At 51.3% G+C, this 18,364-nt stretch overlaps 1 protein-coding gene across 7 annotated transcripts; it reads right to left on the reverse strand.

Annotated features, from left to right (window-relative positions):
• Nucleotides 1-1,907: 1,907 nt before the first annotated feature.
• Nucleotides 1,908-17,796, reverse strand: NRROS (negative regulator of reactive oxygen species). 7 transcript variants are annotated; one of them, XM_087740748.1, is made up of 6 exons: nt 10,386-17,796; nt 9,945-10,030; nt 9,140-9,274; nt 6,475-6,588; nt 5,721-5,844; nt 1,908-5,471 (listed from the first exon to the last, which is right to left on the reverse strand). In XM_087740748.1, the coding sequence occupies exons 3-6, from the start codon at nt 9,205-9,207 to the stop codon at nt 3,504-3,506; spliced, it is 2,274 nt and encodes a 757-aa protein (XP_087596874.1). In that variant the 5' UTR covers nt 9,208-9,274; nt 9,945-10,030; nt 10,386-17,796; the 3' UTR covers nt 1,908-3,503. The 7 variants fall into 7 exon arrangements, with proteins under 7 accessions (XP_087596874.1, XP_087596875.1, XP_087596877.1 ...); XM_087740749.1 differs by having other exon boundaries at nt 9,945-10,237; nt 10,386-10,435; XM_087740751.1 differs by lacking the exons at nt 9,945-10,030; nt 10,386-17,796 and adding an exon at nt 7,330-8,226 and having other exon boundaries at nt 9,057-9,596.
• Nucleotides 17,797-18,364: the final 568 nt, after the last annotated feature.

Here is an 18,364-nt window from a genome sequence, read left to right on the forward strand (position 1 = left end):
CAATAAGACATCGTATCATAGCACAGAAGTTGCGGTTTGGAAGACCTCTCCTCCTACACGCTGAAATGATAGAGCCAGTTCTGTGAAAAATCTGAAACGAGTGTCAATTGAACCATTGTACTTTGTCATCACTGGAGATGAGTGAGCTTATGCTTTATCGAAGGGGATCTTCAGTTCAGAAGAGAAATGGAAGCTGATGCTTCATTTACCAAAAATTTAAAATAATATAGCCTGACTCAGCTCTTCCACCCACAAAGGGGTGTGTAGATCTCCAGCACAGTCCTTTCTCTGTTTCCAGCCAAAAATTGCAATATAACAGCATAGAAAGATCTCCCGCTTGGGTGAGAGGGGACCCGTGGGGACCTCTCCTCCACACTCAGCCTGCACCCGGCTTCGTCCTGGCAGGGCTCGGGAGATGCAGCCTGCACGCCCTCCCCGGGCATGGCCACCCTCACCGGATGAGGTCTACATGAGGTCTAATGAGTGCTGAGTTGAGGTGGGTAATCACCTCCCTGGATTGCGAGGTTCCTGCTGGCCCATTGCTCCAGCCCACCCCGGTCCTTCAGGACGGCAGCCCTACCCAGTATCAACTGGTCCTCCCAGTTTGGGCTCATCTGTGTGCTTGACATGAAGGCACTCCACGGCCTCCTCTAGATCATGGATAAAGACATCAAATGGGACAGATCGCGGATCAGATCCGTGCCGTATGTGTCCTCTCACCAGCCTCCTGGTAGAGCATGTCCTACTAACTGCTACCCTCTGTGCTAGATCATCCAACTGATTTTTACCTACCTGGTTGCCCACCCATCCAGACCATGACATCCTCACTTGGATGCAAGAACGTTGTGGGACACAGTATTGAAAGCCTTGCTGAAGGTGAGGTAAATGGTACCCTTGCCTACAAATCCAGTTATTTCATTGTGAGAAGCAAGCAGGTTGGTCAGGCGTGACTTACCCTTGGTTAATCCAGGCTGACTGCTCCCAGCCACCCTCTCCTAGAAATGTGCTCCAAGAAAGCACACTCCATGGTTTTCCCAACATGAGGGTGACCGTCCTGTTGCTCCCCAGGACGTCCTTTTGGTCATTACTGAAGATGATTGCAACATTTGCCTTTCTCCAGTCACTGAGGACCTCCCCTGATCTCCGTGACCTTGCAAAGATGATGAGTAGCAGCTTTGTAAGGACGTCAGCCACTCTAAAAGCAGAAGCTCATGTCGTTGCCCTGATATCCCTTGTGGGTCCCAGCTCTGGGTGAGCCTTGTCTTTGCCGGCACTGTGCCCCTGTGCCTGGGCAAAGCTGCTGACCCCTCCCGTGATGGAGGAGTGTTGAGTATCCCCGACATCAGCCCAATACAAGCAACAACACCCACAATTCATACACACTGCGGGCAGTGCCAGGTGCCTGGGTCCCTACCTATGTGCGTGCCCACGGCTGCGCCCCACATCCCCCCGCCAAAAGGAGAAGCAGCAGCAGCTGCAGCGGTGCAGGAAGCGCACACATCCACCCTCCAAGGCTGGACCCGGCACCTACAGTCAGGGGGAAATGGCCCCAGGGAGTGGGGTGCTCACAGGGGCACCCTGCCAGTGGGAGACACTGAAACGCGGCTGCGGTACCCAGTGCTGGCGCAGACCCGCTGGAGGACATCACAGGGACATATTTGTAGGTCACTGTTGTCCCTCAGGCATGCGGCTTATGGGCAAACGAATGGCTGAAATAAGTTAAGGGATTCCCCAGCTGGGGCTCGATTTGGTTTTGGCTATTTTGGTCTAAAATAGGGCCAGAAAGCAGCTGTTCTCTGAGACAGATTTGACATCTGGGTTTCTAGAGCCTTGCCAGCACTCGGCCCCAGCGGTGCTGCTAGCTGGTCCGGCATAGGCCAACCTACACCATTTTTTTTTCCAGCCTGGCACAGGAATCAGCCATGCAAGGTTCACCAATGACCCCCCCAGCGCTCACCGCAGCTCTGTTTTGGCCCCCCACTCCGCCTCAGCCCATCCTCACCCGATGGCTGCCTGCACATCGAGGCAGCTACATCCAGGGATGTACTGCTCCATCTCTGACCGTGCCTCCCCTCTCAGCCACATCCCCACATGCCGACTCCATGCTCAGAGGTTGCTTCACCACTGCAGATGTGCCGGGTGATGTCTGGGCTGTGGCTGACCCTGCTCCCCATCCCCATGCCTGCTCAGAGGAAGATGCTGCACTGACGGCTCCCGCTGCCTGCACCTGCCTGCGCTGCCCCCCAGCATCACTCCCAGCCCCACACCAGCCTCAGGCATCTCTCTCCACCACCTCCCAGGACAACCCCAGTGTAAGGTGGAGTGACATGGGGCTGGCTGGGGGGACTCAAGCCCCCACCACACCCCACATCGCCCTGCTGAGCTCATCTGAGTCCAGGCAAGGACAAGCCCCCATCATGCCCATTCTGGCACCACCACTTGCTTCCCTGCACCTCATGTTCCCATTAAACTCAGACACGCATTTCACTGGAGACATCCCAACGGCGCCACAGGAATAAAGCTGCTCTGGTTCTCAGAAGGGCGTTTGCGTTAGCACAAACCACCATCACTTCTCAATTCCACCCACAGTAACCCTCCAAGGAACAAAGCGGCACTTCCCCAGGTAGCGCGCTGCTGGTATAGGAGAGTCGGCACATGCTGCAACCGGGGCTGGGTGGAGGAAACCCCCCCACACTGCCAGAGCCAACAGCCCACAAGAGCAGGGCATGCGCAACAAGGAGGAAGGCTTTCCCGTGTTTTATCTCTTTTGCATCTGTTTAATCCAGCAGTTGCTGGAGGAAAATAAATTGATGAGAAAATATTACCACTGACATAATTTATTCTTGTGTATTTTAGTCAATATTTTACATCATTGCAACTTGGGCTATTTTTAATGGGCTCTTCTAGCCAGGATCACGACTTAACCAAGAAACGACACCCCAAAATGTGTTTTTCAGCCCTGCTGACAACGCCTGTCTTATCAGCACATGCACACAGGTGCATGCCCAGGGCTACCTCCAAGTTTGTTGGTGCTGGCAAGAGCGGCGTGGGAAGCTGCAGCCATGGAGACCCTTCTCCGCAGCGCCCAGGTGAGAGCTAAAGGATGTTTTGCGGCAGAGAGTTGGCTACAGGGGTGAATAAATAAAAGGAACTGCCTGAATGGGGACAAAAAACAGCGCTGGAGGGCAGCTGCCCATGCCCCTTTGGCCAAGAGGTGTTCAGTGTCATGTCTGTTTGGCTCTCACCAACATCAGCTGAAGGTTTCTGCTGAAGTCGTGTCCCCTGAGGATGCCCAGCACGGCCCCAGGCTCCATCACCAGCCACAGCCCCGCACCCTTTGGGTACCCTTAGGGCATCTGTAGTGGGAACAGCAGCTCTCCCAGCACCCCCTGGTCCTCCAATCCAGCAAGTCTCCATCTCGCCCACCTCAGAGGGATTATCACCTGTAATCCTGACAACCCGCTCGCATTCACTGTTCCTGAGCCCTTCCTCCTCCTCAGCCATCAGTAAGGGCTAGACACCCCGCACTGGGTTTTCACCATTTTCAGCAGCTTTTGCTTGAGCATGAGGAAGACGACAGCAAAGGCCACCAGGAGCGTCAGGCAGGTGGGCAGAGCCAGCACCAGGTAGAAGAGCGCCAGGTCGGCTGTTTGCCAGCGGCAGCTCCACAGGACGGACTCAGGCAGCGCCCTGGGGCCAAACGTGCGGGAGGCGTAGCTGCAGGTCACCTCCTGCCCGTCGGGGATCTGCAACCCCTCAACCCGCAGCAGGGCGTCCCACCAGCCCAGCATGCAGCAGTTGTAAGGGTTTTGGCTGAGGTAGACCTCCCGCAGGCTCTTCCCCAGCAGCATCTGCGCGATGTCCAGTGGGAGAGCCGGGAGGGAGTTGTCCCGCAGGTCCAGGCTGCGCAGTTTCAGGATGCCCAGTGAGGTGGGGAAGACGGTCAAGGAGTTCCTCGACAGGTCCAAGCGCACAAGGCTGTTAAAGGCAGAGAAGTCCACGGCGTTGGAGGAGAGGCTGGTGTTCCTCAGAAACAACACCTGCAGCGTCAGAGCAAGGTCCTGCAGCCACTCCAGGTCCCCGGACAGTGCCTGATGGTTGTCAGAGAGGTCCAAATGCATCAGTGACGTCCCCTGGAAGGGGCGGCCCCCCAGTCCCCGCAGACCACAGCCAGCCAAGGAGAGATGAGTCAAGGTCTTGATGCCCCTGATGTCCACACAGGGGGGACTCTCCGCCTCACCTGTGACAGCTGGCTGGGGACAGAGGTCGACCCGGTTGTGGCTGAGGTCCACGGTAGCGATCTTCCTGGTGTAGGTGAAAATCCCAGGAGGAAGCACCCGCAGCCTGTTGGTGCTGAGGTTGAAGAGCTGCAGGTTGGGCAGGACGTCCCCAGCACCCACCTCCACCCCCAGCTCTGCCAGCTGGTTCTGGCTGAGGTCCAGCTCCATCAGCATGGCTAAGGGGTCCCCCTCCGACAGGTGAAACGTCTCCAGGCAGTTCTGGTTGAGCTTCAGGTGGGTCAGGGAGGGCATCTGGGCCAGCAAGCCCTCCGGTAGGTACCAGACCTGGTTCTGGCTCATGTCCAGGAGCCGCAGGGAGGAGAGGTTGCTGTGGCAGATCTCATCCCAGAGGCTGACTGTCGTGATGTTGGTGGAGTTGCCATCAATGAGCAGGAACTGCACCGTGACGTCTGCCAGGGATGTGCCGTTTGGGAGGCGCTGGTAGAAGCTCATCTCATTGTCCTTCAGCAGCAAGGAGTGCAGCTTGCTCTGCCGGGGCAACACAGGGAAGAAGAGGAGGCGGTTGTGAGACAGGTCCAGCACCTCCAGCTCAAAAAGGTCATCACTTTCCAGTGCCAGAAACCACTCGATGACATTGTTGCTGACATTAAGCACCCTGAGCTGGGTCAGGCCAAACTCCACTATGCACGGGAGGTAGTTGTAAGCTACATTGAGCTTCTGCAGCCTCTGTAGTCCTTCAAAAGCTTGGTCAATCTCAAAGATGTAGTTCTTCTCCAGGTTCAGCTCCAACAGCTGCGTCAGGTTCGTGAAAACAGACGAGTCCAGCCTCATGATGATGTTCCTGGCCACAGACAAGGACTCCAAGGAAGACAGGTTCCAGACCAAAGCTGATAGCATGTCCTCAGTGAGGCGGTTTCCAGCTAGATCCAGCGTCCTCAAGGCGGGCAGAGCAGAAAGAGCAGCTGCTGTCAGTGAGTAGTTGGTGAAGAGAAGGTTGTCTGCCAAGGAGAGCACGTGTAGGCCTTGGCTGCTGAGGAAGGCACCGGGCTCAATGAGCTCCAGCTGGTTCTTGGTCAAGCTGAGATGCCGCAGCTGGTAGTATGAGAGCAGAGAGGCATTGCCCAGAACCTGGATAGTGTTGTCATCAATCAACAGCTCCTCGGTATCACCTCGAAGATTTCCTGGGACAGAGCTCAGCCATCTCCCAGTGCAGTCCACAGTGCTCTGCACCTAAAGCAAGAAGTGGATACGTAATGCCACTCTGAGAGGTGGGAGATGGGGGAGATGAGGAGGGAGAATTTTGGGGAGCACAGTGAGGATGGAGGGGGTAGCTCTATGGTTAGAGCCTCAGCACCCCGGTCCACTCTTTAGCTAAGCCAGTAGCTGGGAAGGGGAAGGTCTGGAGACGCTGAGGCACCTGGGCTTTGCAGGGCAGGACCGAACAGTCAGAAGGGTGAGGGTTTGCAAGAGAGGACTTACAAGCTCACAGCCACCAGGAGATGTTGCCCAGGCTGCAACTGCCCTGCTTCCCCATCCCACTGCCAAGAAGACCAGAAGCAGGGAGAGACCAGGGAGCGGGGCCTCCATCTCAGCGGTGGCACTCCTGCAGAGATGGAAACAGAGGTGAGAAGGTCAAAAGCTGCAGACCGCTCATCCTGAAAGACCCGGGTTTTCCCAGGGAGTCCATCATGGGAGCAGTGATCCTTGTGCACAGCCAGCCTCCTGCCCATTGCTGCTGCCTGCAGGCAGGTGCAGAGCTCCTGTCATTGCGCCCAGGAGTACCCAGAGGCGATGGGCTCCCAATATGCCATAGTGGCGGCCACCATGCCCCACAAAACCTGGGCCACCACGAGCTGCCCATGGAGAAATGGTGAAGAGCCCCAGCACCAAGCCCGCCCAGCCCAGCAGGAGCCCTCCTGAGGGTCCACCAAGGAGAGCCTGGAGGGCAGGAGAAGAGAAGGGATGGCGACGCAGCAGCCCAGTCCCTGCACAGGGCAGCACACGTGGGAAAGGCACCGTCATTGCTGCACAGCTGCTCGCAAACACCACTGAACTGCAACCCTCGAGCAGAGGCTTCCCCCCCGCCAGGGCTCGCATCCCCCCTCTCCGGCGCCAAACGTTCCCCCGGGGGACACCGACCCAGCCACCACCGAGTCCCCTCCAGCATCCGTCCCTGCCAGAGGTCCTCCCAGGGAAGCAGAGGCTCTCTGGCACGAGATGCCCCGTTACTAACTTGGTGGAACCGGAGCTGTTGGCATTTGCATCTGGGGAAAAGCTGAACCTCAGGCAAATGAGCAGCAAGGTCTCAGTGAGGGCTCGGCAAGCGGTGTTTTCATAACTGCCAGTGCTTGAAGAAGAAACGGGCGGTTATTTTTGGCCGTCCGGGTAGCTGGAGCCTCACAGCACAGAGGGAGCAGGGGACACATCCTGGGTTGTCTCCTTCCTTGGGACAGCCAAAAGCATTAAGCTGGTGTCTTATCAAAGTGGCATTTATTAATCTGGTGGGGATGGAGAGGAAGCCCCCCTTCCCCAAGTTGGAGCTGACACACAGCAGCTTGCACCCTCTCAAGCCCTCAGTCTCCAACAGCACCTTGCACCCAGGCACGGTGGCAGGAGAGGGACCCTGCTGTGTCTTTGCTGCACCCAAAAAACAGGGGCTTTGGCTCCGGCTTGTCTTCAGCCCCTGAACCCCTCTGCAGAAGCTCACACTTTCCTTCACTCAGCTCAGCCTTTCTTTGCCACCCAGCATTGGCCTCCCCTGACATCAGAAGTGCCTCCATCCTCCTGCACTCCTCCCTGGGGCAGTGGGGATGGTGCCTGCCTGGCCAGGAGAGCGGGCAGCAGCACCGTCAGGAAACCCCTGCCCGCAGCCCTGCAGGGGAGTCCACATGCAAGGTCTGGGAGCGCCCAGGGTGCTCCCCGCAGTGCACGCCAGCCCTGGCACGGGCCCATGCAACTGCAGTTCTTGCGAGCATGGGCATTAGCGATGCATGGCCACCACGGATTTTCAAGCTGCCAAGGGGGGCTCCCCAAAAACTCCTGGCAGGGTTTTCCCCCTTGGCAAAGGTATCGGGGGGCAGTTACTCACCGCATAGGGTGGCGCGCAGGGTTTGCCGCAACTCATCCTGCAGCTGGCAGCCCCCCTGGCTGCACTTGTGGGGCTCTTGTGGCCAAGGATAGGTGCGACCCACTGGGTTTCTCTCCCACCCGTTTTTTCGCTTAGCACTAATATAGCCTTTGCGGAAGGAGCTAACGGAAACTGCAGTCACATGGAGGCAGAGAGCGCGGCCAGGCACTTCGCTTACTGATCTCAGCACTTACAACCCGGGTCATGCACTCACAAACAGCTCCCCAGCAAGGAGGAACCGCAGGGGCTGGGCAGGCAGCGAGGGGGATGCCAGGGGGAACCAGCCCCCACCAAGGGTCATGCAGCTCCTGGCTCTCCCACTGCTCCCAGGGACAAGCCAGCACCAGGGACAATCCTTGCACCATGACTCCTCTGCACAGCTCCAGCAGCACAACCCCTGCAAGGGTTTCAGGCAGCAGAGCTAGTGAGCCAGGGGGTTTCTTGCCGTCAGAGCCGTGCCACCAACCCTGCTGGGGCTGGAGAAAAGCCACCGTCTGGGCAGCGCTCCCCTGCATGGCACCTATTCTCTTGCGTCCTTCTTGTCCCCTGCTTGCCTCCAGCGCCCAGCATGAGGGTTTCAAGAGGAGCCAAGGGATGAGCTTCCCACAGGGAAAGAAGGTGGTGCTGTTATTCCCCGTTGTATCCCAAGCCAAGGTTGAACATGTCCCCAGATGCTGAGTCCCCCCTTTGGGACACCAGCGCCCAGCGCCTCGCATTGTCTAGGTGAGATTCAGGATGCTCAGATCCCACCACCTGCAGACCCTTCGGTCTCCTGGGACTGCTCGGGATTTCGGCAAACCCAGCACCCAGGGTGTAAGTCAGACCCATCTGGATACAGGACCGCACAAGTGCCGATCCCTATATGAAAGTCAGCATAAATGGCTTTTCCCACAACTGCCAAGGCAGAGAGAGAGAGAGACAAAAATCCACATTTCCAAGGCAATACGAACAGGGAGGTGCTCTTCCTCCTCACCCCCATCTACCCCTGCTCTCCATCTCCCTTCCCACCCCATGTCTCCCCTCTCCCAGGGTCCTCATGCACCCCCAAATCTCCAGCAAATCCAGCTGCTGAGGGGGAAACCAGTTTGCCTGGATTTACCTAGCTGGGAAAGGGTTCAAAACTATGGAGAAAGGATTCAGCCCTGCAACAGGACCCTGTCCGGTGCGATCAGCAGGTACCGCCCTGTAACGTCCATGCTCCATGTCCCAGGCACCGGTGCCAATGGGACCTTCTGCAGGAATCTGGAGATGAACCATGTTCTGGCAGCACACCAATCACCCCACCAAGGGACACTGCAGCCTGGGTCACCCCCACCTGCCAGACCAAGTGGCCCTCAAACTCCTGCAGCCAGCACAAATGACTGGGGCAATATTTTTTCTGCCTTCACCCTAAATTTCATTTCTTCTCTGGAAGGAGACTCAGCTCTCCCATGTCACTTACAAAAAAGCCCTGTGGTTTCATTTCCTCCATTTTCAAGGAAGCTTGAAGTATAAAAATCAAGAAGGAAAAGAGAGAAGCACTTCTCATCCAAGTGAACCGGAGCAGATGGCAGAAGCTCCACAGCAGGGCAAAATTCCCATGGCGTTGCTCAAGGTCACACGAAGGGCTGAGACTGACTGACAATTACAAACCCACTCCTCATCCCCAAAACCCTGCCATGAGCCCAACCCGCACCAAAACCACTCACCTGATGCTTGGAGATGCAGGAGCTGGCAGAGATTTGCCCCAGGGCTGGAAAGTCCTGAAGCCATAAAATTCTAGCATCCTCACCTGTGGCAATGCTCTACTCTTGGGTGATCTGGAAGCTCCTGGGAGACCTTCTGATGGGATTCCTTCATGTGGTGCCACCAAACAAGGTGATGCCCCAAGGGTCAAACCAGCTTTCTCCCTGCAGCCCAGGAGGAGCTGGGAGAGAAAACAACATGCTTCATCCCCTGCCTCATCCCCAGCCCATCGCTTTGGCTGACCTAAGCCAAGCCAGTGTAACCCTTTCCCCAGTAGCGAGAGGAGAGCCCCCGTGCCGCTGGCCGCATTTCGCCCACCCTGTCCTCCCCAAAAAGCAGCCGCATACCAGGGCTGCTCCCCGCAGAGCAGCCACTGGCTCCGCGCTGGGGCAGCTGGCAGCAGCGTTGCACTTCACACTTTCCCCACATCCTGCAGCTGGATGGTTTTGAAAACGTCCTAAAGCTGCTGCTTGCTCCCCTCCTCTTCCTCTCAAGCAGCATCATGCTCCCACCCAGCCCTCCCAGTAAGGACTGTATGTGTGCTTTGAGTTTTTTTTTTATTTAATGTCAGCACAGTAAAGGTATAGGGAGTGAGCTGCCAGGAGCTGCTGGTCTGATCAGCTTTTCATGAAGCTCCAATGCAGCTCAATGGTGCAGGTGGATTAAACTGAAGGAGATTCAGCTGCTTGGAGCGGTGTCCACACATGCAGCTGCAATTCCTGCAGCTGTAGGAGAGGACCGGGAATCCCCATACAGTTTTACACCCAGTGAGGTTCCTCCATTCCTCCCACCTCCTCTTCCCTCCAAACCACGTTTTTCCCTTAACAACCCTCAAATTGTCAAGCACAAACCAAGAGAAAATTTCCAACGAGAGGGCAGCCTCCCGGTCACCCCTGGACTGCTGCACCCAGCACAGGACCCCATGGGAAGGGAGAAACTGCAACAGAAAACAGCAACCCCATCACTGCGCCTCGGTGTGCCCCTTGTTTTCCTGCAGGAAATGTGATTTCTTCCGGAGTGGAAGCACCAAGAGAAAGGTCACTCATGATTCACACACCAGCAGGACCACAGCCTCGGCTGAGTCGGGGCAAAGTGAAACAAATGTTTCTCCATGGGCTTCCTCTACTCCCACTGTGATGGAGAACTGGAGAGAATTAAACGAGTCATTTTGCAAGGGAGGACGATGCAAAGTGTCCCTGGAAAGCCTCCAGCTTCTGAAGAGGGAAAAGGGATGGGGAGAAGAACCAGCCACTCTGGGAAACGAGCCTGGGAAGGCTTAGATAAATACCTACAGAAACATCACAATCTCCAGGCTCATGGGAAACTGCAAACAGCATTACAGAAAATATTAGGTAGGCTTGAGCGACCGGCACTGTCACAGCAGCATCTTGCCTGTTGGACCTCATCAGAAAGGGAGGTGTGGCTGTAGGGTGAGGACCAGCATCTCCCTCCAACCGTTCATTCGCAGGCACTGTGGTCAGCAATAACTCTGAAAATTAAAGAAAATCCAAATTTTATCTTTAAAACTCACATCAAATTCTCATTTGCTGCTTGGCTAAAGTGTGCACAGGCAGCACAAATGTATCAAGAAGACAGAAGTTATTCCATTTAATCACCTGCTGTGGATAAGACAAGGGAAACTGAAGGTCTACCGTAACTCAGAAGCTGCCGGTAGCGGTAGTTGCCTCTAATTTCAGCTGAACATAAAAAAGAAAACAGATCATTCGTTATGTGGCCAAAAGGAAAAAGCTAAAGTGACCAGGTGGATGGCTTAACTTCAAACTACAGCTCTGGAAGTTCGCCTGGCTGAATTTCTCGACAGGAATCCACCCAGTTTATCCCCAGGGAATAGCGAAGGACGTGCCCTGTCCCAGGATGGCACAGATGCATTGATGTACACCGGCATCTCTACAGCCCCAGTGCTGCAGTTGAACTGGAGCTCTGCAAGAAGCACAGCTTCCCTCCAGTGTATTTCTTGCAGGGGAAACCAAGAGACAAAAATCAGCAATTTATAATCAGCTTCAAAATCTTCTCCCCCCGCCCCGCCCCGAGCTGTAGCCAAACAACCTGCTTGCTTGTTTACCTAGCCATGCTTGGTCTTTTTCCAAGGAAACACATGTGCTAACACTGATATTAGTCACTAAACTGAAGCTTCAGGCTCTGGTTTCGCAGCAGCTTGTGAACCCCCGTAGCCAGAGCATCCTCGTCCAGGCTGACTCCACCACCCCACTCCCTCTCCAGCAGCAGCCCACACTCCTGGCTCGCTCTCACTCTGTGATCACCCCCTTACCCACAACCAAGCTCACCTTTGCTCCCCTGTTTTCAGCCATCAGGAGTCTCCTAGCTCTTGCCAGGTTTTCTGATGGAAAGAGGGGGTTCAAAGAAGTCGTCTTCTTTGATGACTGCTTTGACCCAGAATTAATTCTGGGTTTTTCTGAGCAGAGTGCAGGGCTTGCTCACTTGCCTTTGCAGCAACGTGCTGGTTGCTGACACCTGCAGACATTGGGGCTGCGCAAGCTCAGGGAGGAGGGGGACGGAAATAACCCCACCAGACTGACAACGTGCAACGAGCCTGCAGGGACCCAGGTGAGCTTCCAGTACAAACAATTAGGAAAATAACGCCTTTGGGCTTGGAGGACACTTGACTGAGGACCTAGACACCAACCAGCAGCAATTTTATAGAGGATCCTCCCTTTGACGCTTTAGTCTCCAAATGGTGCAAGTATCCTCTACGGGGCTCAGCAGAAAGGCAGAAATAAGCCTTAGTAGAAAGCAAAACCGTGTTTCTGAGAGCGCAGGGCCATGCGGGAAGGGAAAAGGGGGAGCTGGTCAGCGGCTCGGCCACAGCCACTTCCCAGACCCTGCATCAGGGGGCGAGGCTGCACCCCGGTTCCCCTCCCACAGGCAGGTCCAGCCCAGGCAGCTCCATCCCTGCGGTCACGCTCTTCCTTCTCCCACATCTGACAGCGTGCGAGATGTAAATGAGGAGGAAGCGGGCTGCAGAAGGGAGAGCCGCAGAAGTGATCTCATTTCCCCCTCTGCTCGCCCGCACGCGTGGCCGAGCCCACCCTGCGGCCGGGCTCCTGCCGCCTCTCGTAGCCTTCACCCACCCACCTTTCCCAGGCCGGGGGTTTGAGGTCTGCACAAGGGATCCATCACCATGCTGAAGCGAACCTCCTCCTCTGAGAGCCGCAGAGCATTCAGATCACAAGGTCTTCGGAGCAGAGCACGCAGCAAGACGCATCAGATGTTGAATAGCAGAGCATTGTATTTCTGTCGCAACTGGAAGCCAAGTGCATCCACTGCCTTACGAGTCATGATCTGAGACAGACACTACTGGAAGTCCAGATGCTCTAGAGAACTGCTTGTAATGCATCTGCAGGAGAAACAAGTGCCTGAAGCCAGAGAAGACAACTGATCTTTCCTCCTCAAGAGCTGGAAAGCTCCACAACCAGGTTGCTTACATCTACAGTTTAGTCTTTGGTTGCACCTAGACCTGTAAGTGTTGCCTCAGTTTTTCCCACAAAGTTGCCAGATGTGGATAAATTGATCTTATTTTTGTACTGTACAATAAAATAAACCATTAAAAGCAATAAAAACCTCTGACTCATCCACTCCAGCACGTTCACCGAAGTTTTTAGCAAAAAACTGTCAGGACTGGAGGCTCTAAGTCACCAGAAGAAGGTATGGACAAGTCACTGCTCTGACATCATTCAGCAATGCAAATTGTGGCAAGAAAATCTACTCCCATCTGTAGTCACACGTACACCCTTCCTGCTGCCGTTCTGCTTAAGAGAAGTGAGTAATTGTGTCATTAATGCGAAGGGAAGTGAAACTATCTCAGCTCCTTACAGAGCTAAGCCTATCCCACCCAGCTTTCCCTCTGACCAGGAGAGCCAACATCCCTGCCATGCAGCAAAACCTCACAAGCAACTCTTCTCAACATGGATTTCAATCAGGGCTGGAAGCAAGCCAGAGTGTTCACAATCCAAAGTCTTCCTTTCCCAGGCCTTCAGCCTTGGGGCTCAGCATCCCTTCCTTCTAGTGTGATACTTGCAGGACAAGTGACAGAGAAAAGCCAGCCTGTAGGGTTTCAGGAGTGGCGCACCCTCTTGCACTTAGGGCATGTTCCTTGGTCTCACATAAGAAAACAGAAAAATTTGCCAGGATATAAGTTTCTGTGGGTTTTTTTAAACAAACTCTAACACAAAGTTGACATCATTGTTTTATCTGAAACCTCATCCCCACAGCTGTATCTGGGAGAGACTCAAAGCAGGCTTTCACCTTTCAATCTGAGACCTGAATTAACACAGAAATGCAAGATCGGGGAAAGTTGAAACAGATAGATCGATTAATAAAGTAGATCTTCCCCTCTTGTACTCCATTTTCCTTCTGAGAAGAGCCACTAACGGTCTGCCAGTAAAGACAAGCCACGTCCCAGAGATGCACAGCACGGTGAGGTGAGAACACCAGGCCACAGGCTGACACTTAAAAACAACTTATTTCCATATTGCATGGTCTCCTGAGTCCCACTAATGCTTGTTCCAACTCTGCTCCAGTTCTGCATGCGTCAATTATTTTTCCAGGAGTAAGACAAAAATCATATGCTAAAGCCGAGATAAAATCTCTTGGCCATTTACAAAGCATGAGATCCTACCCTCAAGCTCTGCTCTTGCAAAAGATCTTGCAAAAGGGCTCAGGTGCCAAATGACAGATGGGATCTGGTGTGAGAAAAGTGTTTTCTGTTGCCTGAGCACAAAAAAAAACCCAAGCAACAAAAAAAAAAAGCCAACAAAAACCCAAAAGGCGATTTGGAAGTGGCAGACATAGAGGCTGAAAAGCTTTAACCACTGCAGTATTCAGAGTATCACACAAAAAGCATTTTGGTCAACATCCATTTCCTTACTGGCAGGTTTGACCAGCACTTTATAATTATTAAGTCACATACTGAAGCTGGTGGAGTGTACTTTCTTAAATTACTATTTAAAAGCAATTGGATATAGCTTACTTCTCCTAAACATAGGATGCTAAGAAAACAAAAGAACTTCATAACCTTGTTTTAATAACTCACTTGCAGGCTTTCAGTCTCCAATCACTGCAGACTTTCTTGCAGCTGAAGCTGCAACCAGCAGTTTGTTACCTGTAAACAGGTACCACGGCGGTTTTGTGGATGGAGTACAGCCCATATCCTGCTCACTCTCAGATTTAACACATTATTGAGCTACAGAGAGTCTAGGGAAAGGTCATACACACAGCGCACACTCACCTACTTGGGTTGAAAACAGGTCTGTGCATCCTGCTACTGATCGCGTTTTGTCTTCCCTCGATTTTCAACTCACCTGCTGCAAACCGAAGCTGACGGACTGCTTTAAACAAAGGCATCAGGAATGAAGGATGCCAGTGTGCCTTGCTGCAGGTACGTAACCGAGCTTAAACATTTGCAAGAGAATGGCATTTTGTAGCTGTAGCACACACACTGTTGTAAAACAGCTGTTTTCACATCTGTCCCTGGCTTTGGAGCATGCCTCTGAAGATGCAGAGACTGCACTGTGCAAAAGAGAGCAGGTTCACAACCTGAAATCAGAAGTTCAAGAAAGTACAAAAAAAGAAAAATCACTTTGCAAAACATACAGTAAAATATTTGGAGACATAGTGTCCATCCTGAGCAGTAACACACTGTAGATATATAAAGGTGACATGTCCCAGGATGGTCACTCGTTTACACGCATGGTAACGCTCCTGCTGTTTCTGGATAAAACTACCAAAGCTGCAGAAACTGGGAGCTCACAAGAAGATCAGACACTACACAACAGACAAGAACAGGCAAGGTTACACCTTCATACATTTCCCCATTCAAACATTGCCTGCAGGTAAATATATAGCTTCTAACATAAGTAGAACAATATGGACTAAAAAGACAAAACAAATCAAGCAAACATGAAACAACTCAGCTAGCTCACAACAAATCTGCAAATGCAGGCACAGAAGGAAGACGACACCCTTGTTTGTTGAGCTTGTAAAATTGCAGAATAAACAACACTTGCAATATACAGCAAGTTTTACTTCAAAATTTCTTTTCAATGATTTTGTGTTTTTTTTCAACTGCAACGGAATTTTTTTCTTTCAATAATCTTTTGATGATATCACTATTTCCTGGTCATAAACACCTGAGAGGAAGAAAAACAAGCTTGGGAAAAAGCAGACCTTCAGTGGCAATGGTGACATTTTGTTTGAGCCTCTCAAATCCCTTTGTGTCTTTTAAGATGGTCTTGGAGTCTCAGTTCAGTGTGCTCTCACTGAAAATAATTTTCTAAACTGCAAAGATTTGCTCAGCCTAATTTCAGGATCAAGGATTCAAATGAAGAAGTGTATTTCAAAAATTCTATTTCTATTATCCACTTCTCCATGATCATCTGTTTTGTTGAGGTTTTTTGGTTTGTTTTGGTTTTTTAAGAGGCCAGGAAGCAAATGCGAACGGAGAAGGTTCCACATTAAACATTTATTTTGCACAACACTTAGGAAATGCAAAGTCTAGGCTCCCACAGCACTGTTAACTTTGCCCTCTTGTGGGGAGGTGCGACAATTCATTCAGAAGTCACACGACACGTACAGCATCATACAGGAGTATGAAAAAAGCTGCTTATACTATAAATTAGCAGGTTCAGCATCACTGCAGGAAAAGCTTTCTCTGTTCATTTACCACTTAATTAATTTTCCTTTCAACCAAATTATACCTTAGTGCAAGGTGGACTACTATCACGTATAGATATCAAACACACCCCACTCCTAACCATTTAAAAAACTGTTTTGTAATTGTAGAAGGGATCCTAGAGCAGATGTCAATAATGCCATTTTCTGGCTACAGATTTCACCAAATTATCTGTATCATACAAGAACCAGCACTGTTCTGGAGAATGGCAGCACATATAGAGCTGCGTTCCTGCCAGCGTCCAGAGCTATTTATAACGTGTAAAGATTTAGCTGGAACTGAAATATCGGTATTGAAATACACAGGTTCAGGAATCACTGAGGGCTGGTTACCTCTCAAATACTTAGAGAAAATAAGTTTTGTATGATCAGGCCTAGCATTATTTTAATTCATCACTGCTGTCATCATCCCAGTGAAAAAGGGAAGAGGAAAAAAATAGAGGCAGCCATCTGCAAAACACACCCATGTGTTAAGGAAATTTAAAAATGCAGATCATCAGTAAGCGGAGAGAAAAGCTAGTATGTTCCAGCTTGCGATCAGATTCAGAGGCAGGCAGAGAAGAGTCCAGCTACATGCAAGGCAGCAGAAGGTCAGTCCACGGGATCAAGGCCATCTGCTCCTGGCTAGTTTTGTCACCTGAAACATGGCCAAAAGTAACAAAACCAAATGGCGTTTGCTAGTAGAAGACACACATAGGACTCCCAAAAATGCACACTCACCACTGCATTTTAAATGGGGAAAAAGATGTTTTCAAGAAAATATCCCTACCAGGGTGAGTTTCCCATGCCATCTTGATTTATTAGTTCATTGCAGCAACACTTTTGTCCTCTTACGGAAAAAGAAGTCACACAATTGACTTCAGGCCAACACAATGAGCCACCACCAAAGTTACAAACGGACTCTGCTCCGAAATAAATGGCCACATTGGGCTCTTCGCTTCCTCAGATGTAGAAGCGTGACCAGATCAGATGACCAACTGCTAAGCTCCCAACAAATTTCACAGCACACTTAGAATCAGGCGAAATTCTCAGTTTTCTAACAAAAAATGCTTACTTATCGAACAATTCTGGATGTCCTGCAGGATTCTGAAGCCAAGACCTGTGAATTTGACTGATTTCTGTTATGAGAGCTCTGAACATTTGATGTTCCTCCTGACCAAAGTTAAATCCAGTTAAATCACTAGTCAGGGTAGGGAAAATACTTCAAACACCTGTTTAGTCAACTCTGAAGTACCTCAGGCTAGAAAAAGCGATTCTACATTTTTGGCGAGCCAGCATCAAACCTCTTCACTCCTGAAGAAGCTCACAGAGATGTTAGCCAAAAGTTCACTGCTTAAAAGCAAATTCTTGATTCAGAGTTTGGAAAGTGCCTCAAGAGCTCACAGCCACAACACAGTCTCCTACTTCTCCCTAAAAATCACCCCCTTCTTCCTAAAAGCACCACGAAATAGTGAACTTCCATAAGGAAAGCTAAAGACAGAGAGAAGCCAAGGAGCTGACCTGGGGAGGAGGCACCTTGGTACAGCGGCAGGGCAGCCGCAGCAGCGAGCACGTCACCTCGGTATGAACCAAGAAGCCTCCAGCGGTCAGGAAAACCTTTTCCCACACTGTCACATGCGAGCATCCCTGTTTCGGAGGATGCAACTTGCCAAGCACAGCTATTAGACCACTGAGTTTTCAAGTCCTCGTTAACCACTCATCAGATTCTCTCTTTTCAAGCAGTCACGCAGTAAATCAGAGAGCCCCAACACCTCCACCTTCTTCATGCACTGAACTGCTACTCCATTTTTCCTACCACCACACCACAGATGCCATTACAACAATCCACACCAATATATCCTTCTGAATTATAGCAGAGTTTATTTTAATATTTTGTACAGCCAGCATTGGTCTCCAGGAATAAGTTATAATCTTACATAAGTGAGTCCCCCCCAAACCCACCCTTAAGGAATGTTCAACTTTCAGCATTTCTAATTTAGAGGGAAATTATTTATAGGGTAAGACGCAGTCTGAAGAATGGAAATCAATCTTAATTTGTGAATAAAACTCCTCGGAAGTTCTCAGGGTTTACTTGCATCTAATTGGATTCATGACCAAGTGCAGAGGTCATGTCTTTCAGAACTGCACTGAGAATACATTCATCTCAGGGACAATTTTATTTTCTGAAATTGGACAGGGTTTTGTTTCCTTTTTTCCCCCACTCCATGCCCCACGGTTCTGCTATGCAGATACATACTTTACAGTCTAGTACAATCAATGCTTGTAACAGATTTTTCCAAAAGGTACTCATATGCCCATCCCACTTCATTTATTCGGTTGTTCTCAGCACCACTTAAAACACCTTCATTTCTCACTGTGTATTTTGTTTCTTTAACGCAGCCAAGAGGAACAGACCTCAATATTGCCTTTAAGCAATAAACAACACACAAAACAAATAAATACTTTAAAATGCTTTTAAATGGTAACAACGTACATACTCTGTTCCAGTGCAGAACTTGGTTATCTATTAGGTAAAAAGCACTCCAAGGACAGCTCTTCAGCAGCAGACTAGGAGCCTCACTCA

Source organism: Nipponia nippon, unplaced genomic scaffold, assembly GCF_047370975.1.
Source record: "Nipponia nippon isolate SJK-2023a ecotype South Korea unplaced genomic scaffold, ASM4737097v1 scaffold_7, whole genome shotgun sequence".
NCBI classification, from domain to species: domain Eukaryota; kingdom Metazoa; phylum Chordata; class Aves; order Pelecaniformes; family Threskiornithidae; genus Nipponia; species Nipponia nippon.